The 10,505-nt window shown below is 39.0% G+C and overlaps 1 protein-coding gene across 1 annotated transcript in view; it reads right to left on the bottom strand.

Annotated features, from left to right (window-relative positions):
• PIK3C2A (phosphatidylinositol-4-phosphate 3-kinase catalytic subunit type 2 alpha) overlaps positions 1 to 10,505 on the bottom strand; it is a 90,901-nt gene that overhangs the window by 7,889 nt on the left and 72,507 nt on the right. The window contains 5 exon segments of the mRNA XM_017873617.1: positions 1,598 to 1,942; positions 4,548 to 4,657; positions 5,991 to 6,147; positions 7,073 to 7,242; positions 9,555 to 9,691. Of these exon segments, the coding sequence (XP_017729106.1) occupies positions 1,598 to 1,942; positions 4,548 to 4,657; positions 5,991 to 6,147; positions 7,073 to 7,242; positions 9,555 to 9,691 (919 nt within the window).

Below are 10,505 nucleotides of genomic sequence, written 5' to 3'. Positions count from 1 at the left end.
CCTGTAGTCCCAGCTACTTGGGAGGCTGAGGCAGGAAAATAGCATGAACCTGGGAGGCAGAGCTTGCAGTCAGCCGAGATCACACCTCTGCACTCAAGCCTGGGCGACAGAGTGAGACTCCATTGCAAAAATAAATAAATAAAAAAATAATAAATAAATAAATAAATAAATAAATAAATAAATAAATAAATAAAATAGTCCAGGCATGGTGGCTCACGCCTGTAATCTCAGAACTTTGGGAGGCTGAAATGAGTGGATCACTTAGGGCCAGGAATTCACCTGGCCATGTGCCTGGGCAACATGGTGAAACCTCATCTCTACTAAAAATACAAAAATTAGCTGGGCATGCTGGTGCATGCCTGTTGTCCCAGCTAGCTACTCAGGAGCTGAGGCATGAGAACTGCTTGAACCTGGGAGGCACGGGTTTCAGGAGCCGAGATCGTGCCATTGCACTCCAGCCTGGGCAACAGAGTGAGACTCTGTCTCAAAATAAAATAAAATATAAATAAATAAATAGTTTTAAAAAAAGGCAAAAGGTTTACGGGGGTGGGGTGGGGGGGAGCAGTGGTGAAGGAAAACTTATTTTGCTGGCTATTTAAACTTTTTTTTTTTTTGATAGAGCGTCTTGCTCTGTTACCCAGGCTGTAGTACAATGGCACAATATTGGCTCACTGCAACCTCCGCCTCCCGGGTTCAAGCGATTCTCCTGCCTCAGCCTCCCAAGTAGCTGGGACTACAGGCACATGCCACCACATCCAGCTAATTTTCATATTTTTAGTAGAGATGGGGTTTCACCATGTTGGCCAGGCTGCTCTCGAACTCCTGACCTAAGGTATCCACCTGCCTCAGGCTCCTAAAGTGCTGGGATTATAGGCGTGAGCCATTGTACCCGGACTTTTATAAAGTTACAATACTTTAAAGAATATAATACTGGTGCCAAGTAGGATCTATCTATAGAAGGCCAGAAACAAATTTGGAGATACATATACATAAACTTAAAGGTAGTAGTATATATTGGGGAAAGAATGGACTATGCAATAAAATGGTGTTAAGATAACTTAATAAACATACAAAAAGATACTAAAATTTATTAACAGAATAGATGAAAATTAAAACAGTAGTAAAACAGCTTTTAAAGATTATCAATTTGCCAAAATTTAAAACTGGCAGTTCTGGAAAGTATTATCTAACAAAAAAGTTAGCACAAGGGTGAAAAGTAACAACAAAAAAGATAACGCTTATAGTCTCGAAGGGGAAAAAGCACGCTGAAGTTCCTGTTTCTGTTCAAAGACAACGTGTGTGTGTGTTTTGTATCAGAGACTGGAATAGGAACTTTGACTTTTTACTTTATATAATTCTGTATTGATTGAATTTGTACAACAAGCACACTTTACCTTTGAAATGTAAAAAAAACTGAAGAATGAACAAAAAAACCAAATAAATAAAAAATTTAAAATTGAAGAATGAGAAAAGCAGAATTGCACCATTCTTATAGCCTTGTCTCTAAAAGACAGAATATCACTCCATCCTTATTGTTTGAAGTAAATATAGCAAGAATTAAATACAAAAAAGTTAGGGATGCTTCAAGTACATTTACTTATTTATGGACCATTCATGGAAGAAACAAGCATGAATAGAACAAATGCTTGGAACTTCAACAGAGTCAGCAAAGGAAGTAGAAAGGACAACAATAATACATGCATGATTGTTTATAAATATTGAAATCAAACTTACATAATGTTTATCTGGGTTGTATTTCTTATGATATGTGAAAACAGAGACTTCCTTGATTCGACCATCTTGTCTAAAGGAGTATGTTTTAGGTGAAAATGAAAGGATGGGCTCATCATTAGAAGGAAGACCAGAAAAACGAAGCTGAGCAAGGTTATGAATGAAGAAGTTAAACTTTGTGGCAATGCTTCCCAAACTTGATTCAATAAGCCTACAAAGTAATCAGAAAATTTGTTAACAGTAAATGAGAACACATAATAAATTCTTTCAACATAATAAATGACAAAAACCACTTTCATTCCTTTAAAAATATTAAGCAGATTGTCACTTTGCCAAGGATTCCCTTTGTTCTATAGGCCAAAGATTTGTTAAAATACATCTCACCCCAACAAAATAATTTAGCCCAAGAAAGAATTCATGCTTGGTTTTCTTGAACCCTGTAGGATCCCCAAGACTAATTAAAGAGCTATTATTGATAGATGACGATTGGTATAATGCTAAAAAGATGACTTTATTAATTTATTCCCTTTTAATAAAGGAGAAAGATGACAAATAGGTGGGAAAGAAAGTAATCCAAGGGCCGGGCATGGTGGCTCACGCCTATAATCCCAGCACTTTGGGAGGCCAAGGGGAGCAGATCACTTGAGGCCAGGAGTTCGAGACCAGCCTGGTCAACATGGCAAAACCCTGTCTCTACTAAAAATAGAAAAATTAGCCAGGTGTGGTGGTATGCGCCTATAATCCCAGCTACTCAAGAGGCTGAGGCAGGAGAATTGCTTGAACCCAAGAGGCAAGAGGTTGCAGTGGGCTGAGATTGCGCCACTGTACTCCAGACTGGGTGGCGGAATGAGATTGTCTCCAAAAAAAAAAAAAACCCACAAAGTAATCCAAATTTTAAAAATCCTCTCCTATCGAACAGTAGAATTGTAGAATTCCATGTCAGACTCCTTCAGGTAATCATATTTTCATTCAGTTGGAAAAAGAAGTTTTGACAGGATGGAGAGTTTGGAAAGTAGGTCTGGAAAGAACATTTTAGGCAAGCAAAGGAAACAAGTCTCAGAAACAAGGTTAAGGAAGCTAGAAAGAAGGATATTCAAAAAGAAAAGTGAGAGAATCTCAAACACAGGCTTTTACCCCACTATGGACGGAATGTTTGTGTTCCCTCAAATTCATATGTTGAAGCCCCAACCAACACTGCAACTGTATTTAGAGATAGGGCCTTTATGGAAGTAATTAAGGTTAAATGAGGTCATAAACAGTAGAGCCCTAATCCAATAGGAGTGTCCTTCTAAGAAAAGATGAGAGAGCTAGCTCTCCCTACCATGTGAGGACACATTGTGAAGGTGGCCATCTGCAATCTGGCAAGGGAGCCCTCAACAGTAATGTAATCAGCTGGCACCTTGATTTTGGACCTCCTAGACTCCAGAACTGTGAGAAAATAAATATCTGTTGTTTAAGCCACCAGTCTATAGTATTTTGTTATGGAAGTCTGAGCAGGCAGGCGAATACATGCCTGCTTTGTAGTTTTGCCCAGGGGAGCCAATGAATCTCTTTTAAAAAACAAAGCAAAAGAAAACCAATCAATACCTAAATTTTCAGGATTAGTTTGGAAGGCTATACAAAAGTCAGCTTCCTTTAAATCATTTCAACCCAGACTCTTGAGACTAGGTAAGTCCAGTCAGTGTTTTATACCTCTTCTCCACTGAGAGGAAGAAGGCAAGAGAAAAAGGAGAGAAAAGAACATGAGCTCAGGTACCCCTCCCTGCTAAGGTATTGTGATGATGTGGCAGCAGTAGTCAGTAACCAGCCTGATCACCAGACCTTTAGAACATATTTGTCAAGAAGATCTGTTTTTGTTTTTTTTGTTTTTTTTGAGACAGAGTTTCGCTTTTGTTGCCCAGGCTAGAGTGCAATGGCGCAATCTCGGCTCACCAAAACCTCCATCTCCCAGGTTCAAGCGATTCTCCTGCCTCAGTCTCCTGAGTAGCTGGGATTACAGGCATGCACCACTATGCCCAGCTAATTTTGTATTTTTAGTACAGACTAGGCTTCTCCATGTTGGTCAGGATGGTCCTGAACTCCCGACCTCAGGTGATCAGCCTGCTTCGACCTCCCAAAGTGCTGGGATTATAGGCGTGAGCCACTGCGCCTGGCCGCAAGATCTGTTTTTAAAGCAATAACAAATTCAAGTACCAGTCATTGGTATATGTGTTTCAAGTACTATGCCATATAATAGTTTACTTGGAGTAGTGACCAGGGTTTGCTGGATTAAAAACACCAAAGGTCTCCATGGAAATTGTTAAGACAAAATCCTGAAAAATAGATTAGTACAGATAACATTTTAGAAAGAGACTTTAATTAGCTGGGCTTAGTGGTGTAGTGGTGCATGTGCCTGTAGTCCCAGGTATTCAGGAGGCTAAGGCAGGAGAATCGCTTGAACCCAGGAAGCAGAGGTTGCAGTGAACTGAGACTACGCCACTGCACTCTAGCCTGGATGAAACAGCAAGACTCAGTCTCAAAATAAAAAAAAAAGATGGTACATGGCACTGTAGAAAAATGTTTTTATCATTGAAATTACATATTAAATAAACTTTGAGATATTTTGAGAAAAATAAGTATATTTTTAAAAATATTATTGCAAATCCTTTGCATTTATTAGCAAATAAACTTTTGACAGCCTACTATGTGCAATTACTGTGAATCAGAATTTGTTCCTATAAATCAGAATTTTGATAAATAGCATTTGTTTAAACTAAGGTAAAACAAATCAAACAAAATTTTATGTTCCTTCTGCAATACACTTAAATATGCTTTACCTAGTAAAGAAAATTGTAGCTTCCGCATCTGTAGTTTGGGGTTGAAGTGCATCTCTAACATATTTCAAATCCTGAATACTTGTAAGTTCTGGTAACCCTGAAGGAATCATCTGTAGAAGAAAACAAAAAGTTCTGTGAGTTAAATTTTTTAAAAAATTTGTTCCTCACTCCTTCCTGTGGGCTGCTCAAGTAATCAGAACTAAAGCAAACAAAAACCATCAGTCCTGAGGGATTCATTAGTGTATTGGGGACCTAGGTGATTATCTTACAAATAAGGAAATGGATGCCAAGGAAGTCAAGCAATTTGTTGGTGGTCACAAACCCAGTTTATAGGATTAAACCTGTGAGATCCAGATCTCCTTTTGTCTAGGCTCTTTCTTTGGGGAAGTGGGGAGAGGAAGGGAGCAGGGTCTCACTCTGTCGCCCAGACTAGAGTGCAGTGATGCGATCTTGGCTCACTGCATCCTCTGCCTCCCAGGTTTAAGCAATTCTCATGCCTCAGCCTCCTGAGTAGCTGGATCACAGGTATGCACCACCACGCCCGGCAAACTTTTTTTTTTTTTTTTTTTGTATTTTTGATAGAGATGGGGTTTCGCCATGTTGGCCAGGCTGGTCTCGAACTCCTGACCTCAAGCAATCTGCCTGCCTTAGCTTCCCAAAGTGCTGGGATTACAGGCATGAGCCACCATGCCTGGCCTAGGCCACTGTTTTTACTTTTATAGATTTAGGGCGTACAAGTACAGTTTTGGTACATATATATATCACATAGTGGTATAGTCTGGGCTTTTAGTGCATCACTTGAATAGCATACACTGTACCCACTTCTTCTCATCTCCCATCCGCCATCCCCCTTCCTACCCTCCCAAGTCTCCAAGTGTCTATTATTTCACTCTTTATGTCCATGTATACATATCATTTAACTTCCACTTTTAAGTGAGAACACGCAATATTTAACTTTCTGAGTTATTTCACTTAAGATAATTGTAGCCTTCTGTTTATTACCGTATCAATTTAGTCACAATAATCATAGTGGGTTTGTGTTTTTTACTTTTTACTTAACTATAATATATACAGAGGAAAGTACAGAAATCTTCATTGTACAGCTGAGTTAATGTTCACAATTCATACCCATATTAATACACAAAACATTCATTAGCATCTCAGATGCCTGTCTTGGGGTCCAGTTACTAATACTTTCCATCCCAAGGGGAGCCACTCTACTGACTTATTTTTTGTATTTTATACAAACAGAGTCAGACAGTAGGTCCTCTTGTGTCTGGCTTATTTCACATGGCAGTAAGTTTAAAATATTTCAGCAATAATGTATCTGACATTTGTGACTACAGCAAATTTTATTCCAAAATCACAAAATAATCTTTTTTAGGTATTGAAACATAGATGCATTAACATAAAACTAATTAAGTGCTTATAAAGAATAGTTACCAGTGAAAGGAGGTTAAGAAAAAGGTTTGTCTGCTTTCTTATCAAGTTGTAGGCCTGACAGCAGAGGTCCACAAACAACTGAAAACGAATGGTGGGCTTTTCACCCCCATTAATGACATATGCCATATCAGAGGTCAGCACAAAAGGAGCCCGATCCCTATTTAAAATGAAAGTACATACAAAATATTATTTACAGAAGATACTCCAATAGTGCTATTACATGATTATTAAACTAAGCTATCTGAGGTACAGCCATTTCTAACTACGAAACTTAATACCACACACTTTTGAATTTCCATAATTCTTTAAAATAACATTTTCAAGAAAGCTATCGCATAATAATCTCATTATTTAGAGAGAACTTATGTACGAAATTTCGTTATATATGAAAATAAGGTGATATTTATAAATCCACATACCCAAAGAGAGATCAGACAGTAGTTACAAACATAGAAAACTACTTACTGCTGTTATATACCCAAGAAACCATTTCTTCCTAAGAGTTACTGCTAACTAGATAAAAAAATATATATGTACTTTAATTCATTTCAACAAAGTTTAGCCGGGCGTGGTGGCTCAGGCCTGTAATTCCAGCACTTTGGGAGGCTGAGGTGGGTGGATCACAAGGTCAGGAGATCGAGACCATCCTGGCTAACACAGTGAAACCCCATCTCTACTAAAAATACAAAAAAATTAGCTGGGCATGGTGGCGGGTGCCTGTAGTCCCAGCTACTCCTGCAGGCAGGAGAATGGCATGAACCCGGGAGGCGGAGCTTGCAGTGAGCTGAGATCGCACCATTGCACTCCAGCCTGGGCAACAGAGCAAGACTCTTAAAAAAAACCAAAAAAACAAAACAACAACAACGAAAAACAACAATAACAACAACAAAGTTTATACACACTTACACACATTCTCGTCTACCAGGTAAGGTCACATCTTTGGGCCTTTTTCATCCCCAGTTACGTTCAAATGGAGCCACAAGGCAAAACGCAGAAAGCAAAAGGCAAAGCTTGAGACAAACATTAATTTGTGAAATAAGAAGTGCCTCATTTCTTTGGCAACAGCAATAATAACATTATACCTTTTGAAGCTGCCAAACATCTGTGCATGTCCCAAAAACTTTCCAAAGTCAATGTGAAACATGTGTCCTGTGCTTCGAAGCATTATATTGTCATTGTGTCGATCACAGATGCCTAAAACATAGGTGGCTACACAGCATCCAGCACAGGAATAGATAAAGTTCTCTGAAGCCTATAAAAAACATATACAATTATTTTAGAAAATGGATTATTTTTAAAGGAGGCAGAGTTTATAAGTATTAAAGTAATTTATCACTCTTTAAAAACACTATTGTAATCCACTATCTCAATAGCATACAAACTGGGATATAGTAATAAAAGCCAATCTTTTCATATTTCAAAAACAAAAACAGTCTTCTAAGGGTGGTTACTGCCCCTTCGCTAGCTTTTCTCTTTTAAAAGTCTAGGATCCCTACCAGTCCCTACTTAGGTACATGCTGCCTTTGAACAGCTTTTAAGCGTCCTGTTTGTGGAATCCTGCACCTCACTGACTCTGCTGCTTAGAATCGGGGAGGTGCAGGATTCCACAAACACGATGGATAGAAGATTTTTGCTTTTTTTTCCTCTGCCTGCAGGGAAGACATGTGTAAGGAAAATCAGTTTATATCTGAAAACATCCAAGAATACAAGTAATGTGTTTGTTTCCCATGTGGTGATTTCCTGTGTGTCATCTCAAGTACTCCCTCTCCTGGGGATTATTAAAATTACTAATATAATATCACATAGAAGGATACAGCAAGACATACACAATGAGGTTTCTCTTTAATACAAAGAATGTGTATTTAGCTTATTTATACAAAATAATGTATTTCTGAGTGGTACATTCATTTGGCCTGACTTGCCCATGTAGTTAATTTCCCAGAAATCATTACCAATGATAACAGCAAATGTTTATACAGCATTTAGCACAAACCAGGCACTTCTCTGTGTGTATGTGTGTGTATATACATTAACATATTTAGAAGAATCTCACATCAATCAATGACTTCGGTACTATCATTATAACTATTGTACAGATGGAAAACTGAAACAGAGAGGTTGTTTGCCCAAGATTATTAAGTAGCAGAGTGAGGATTCAAATCTAGGCAATATGACTTCACTAAGTTATATTCCCTCTTACTAATTAAATCACATTAAAAAGCCAAATTCATAAAAGATGCTTAATGTATGCTACTTGGCAATTATTTCCTTACCAGGAATCACAAAAGGGCCAACATTACTAAAACAAGTACTGGCTTCTGCTGCACTGCTTTTTTTCCCCAGACCACAAAGAAGTATGAAAAGGGAGTGATCTCACAGTTTAAAAGATCTAACAAAGGTCAAAATTCCCCTGCATTAGCTTTGTAGGTCAACAGATGGCACGTGTATGTCTATAAAGGTGATCCATTAATGAAACATAAAATAGGCAGCTCCATGACATTAAAACAGGAGTCTTCCTACATCATCACTCAGTTTTCTTGGGTCTTCCTTAGGCCAAGTTAGGATCATTAGAGGGCTTATGTCCTGAAAAATTGCCCTTTCCTCATATGTAATTCTAAATAATAGCAAAACAGAAAATTGATGTTTCCAATAATAAGAGCTATCAATTACACAACTTTCATTATGCAGTGCTTCATACACATTAAGTCATTTAATTTTCACAAAAATCTCAATGCTTATGTTTACAGTCATAGTATAGGCTATAATACCATAATATATACAATACTTTATAGCAGAGGTCACTGAGGCACAAAGATGGTAAATAATTTGCATAGGTTGGGTGCGGTGGCTCATGCCTGTAATCCCAGCACTTTGGGAGACGAGGCGGGCGGATCACGAAGTCTGGAGATTGAGACCATCCTGGCTAACACAGTGAAACCTCGTCTCTACTAAAAATACAAAAAATTGGCTGGGCGTGGTGGCGGGTGCTTGTAGTCCCAGCTACTCGGGAGGCTGAGGCAGGAGAATGGTGTGAACCCGGAAGGTGGAGCTTGCAGTGAGCCGAGATTGCGCCACTGCACTCCAGCCTGGGCGACAAAGCGAGACTCGATCTCAAAAAAATAAATAAATAAATAAATAATACTAATAATAATTTGCATAAGGCCCTGCTGCTGCTGAGTGACTTGGGATCTGAAGTCAAACCCAGAGAGTTTGGCCCCTAATTTATGTTCTTAAATACCACATGATGCAGCCCGTTTTACTCATTTCCCTAACTTCTTCCAAGATCTTTGGGAAATATAACATTCTGGGTTAGAAAAATGCCTCTGTTTTGCTGGCCTCTAAGTATGTGTTTAGAATTTTTTTGGGGGCGTAATTTAGCATTGGCTTCACTCAGATTCCTGCCATTAAATGCATTCTGTTTTACATTCTTTCCTATACTTAGAAAAAGATGCTCTTTTCCTGAGTTAATGATGATTTAGTCACCAGACCTGGAAAATGAAAGCACTTAAAACCTTTGTAATATATTTTGACAAAGCTTTTGGAATGAGGAGACATGCTAATTACCTTTTCATATTCTTCTTCAGAGGGATTGTATTTCCTTAGCCACTCTGCAAGTGGTTTATCTTTAAAGGATCCTGTCACACCATATTCCACTTGGATTTTCCTGAGGGTATCGGAAGCAGGAACCAGCTCCACCATGCCTTTAACGATAAAATATTAAGCTATGTAAAGCTGTCTCCCCAAAGTAAGCCTTTAAACATTTTTTAAAATTATTACTTTTTAAATTTTACTTTAAGTTCTGGGATACACGTGCATAATGTGCAGGTTTGTTACATAGGTATACATGTGCCATGGTGGTTTGCTACACCTATCAACCCGTCACCTAGGTTTTAAGCCCCACATACATTAGGTATCTGTCCGCCCTCCCCTTGCCTCCCACCTGCCAGCAGGCCCTGGTGTGTGATGTTCCCCTCCCTGTGTCCACGTGTTCTCATTGTTCAACTCCCACATGAGTGGGAACATGAGGTGTTTGGTTTTCTGTTCCTGTGTTAGTTTGCTGAGAATGATGGCTTCCAGCTTCATTCACGACCCTGCAAAGGACATGAACTCATTCTCTTTTATGGCTGCATGCCTTTTAAAAAGTTAGTTTTCAATCTTTGACATAAGAAACCAGCTAGCAATTGTTACTTTCAAAAAAATTCAAGTCTGGCTGGGTGCAGTGACTCACGCCTGCAATCCCAGCACTCTGGGAGGCCGAGGCAGGTGGATCGCTTGAGGTCAGGAGTTTGAGACCAGCCTGGCCAACATAGCAAAACCCCACCACTATTAAAAATACAAACATTAACCAGGCATGGTGACACAAACCTGCAGTCCCAGCTATTTGGGAGGCTGATGCATGAGAATTACTTGAACCCAGGAGGCAGAGGTTGCAGTGAGTCAAGATGACACCACTGCACTCCAGCCTGGGCGACAGCAAGACCCTGTTGTCCAAAAAAAAAAAAAAAAAAAAAAAAA

This window comes from Rhinopithecus bieti, unplaced genomic scaffold (assembly GCF_001698545.2).
Source record: "Rhinopithecus bieti isolate Rb0 unplaced genomic scaffold, ASM169854v2 scaffold_8211, whole genome shotgun sequence".
Lineage (NCBI taxonomy): Eukaryota > Metazoa > Chordata > Mammalia > Primates > Cercopithecidae > Rhinopithecus > Rhinopithecus bieti.
This window is presented reverse-complemented; position numbering and strand designations above follow the sequence as displayed.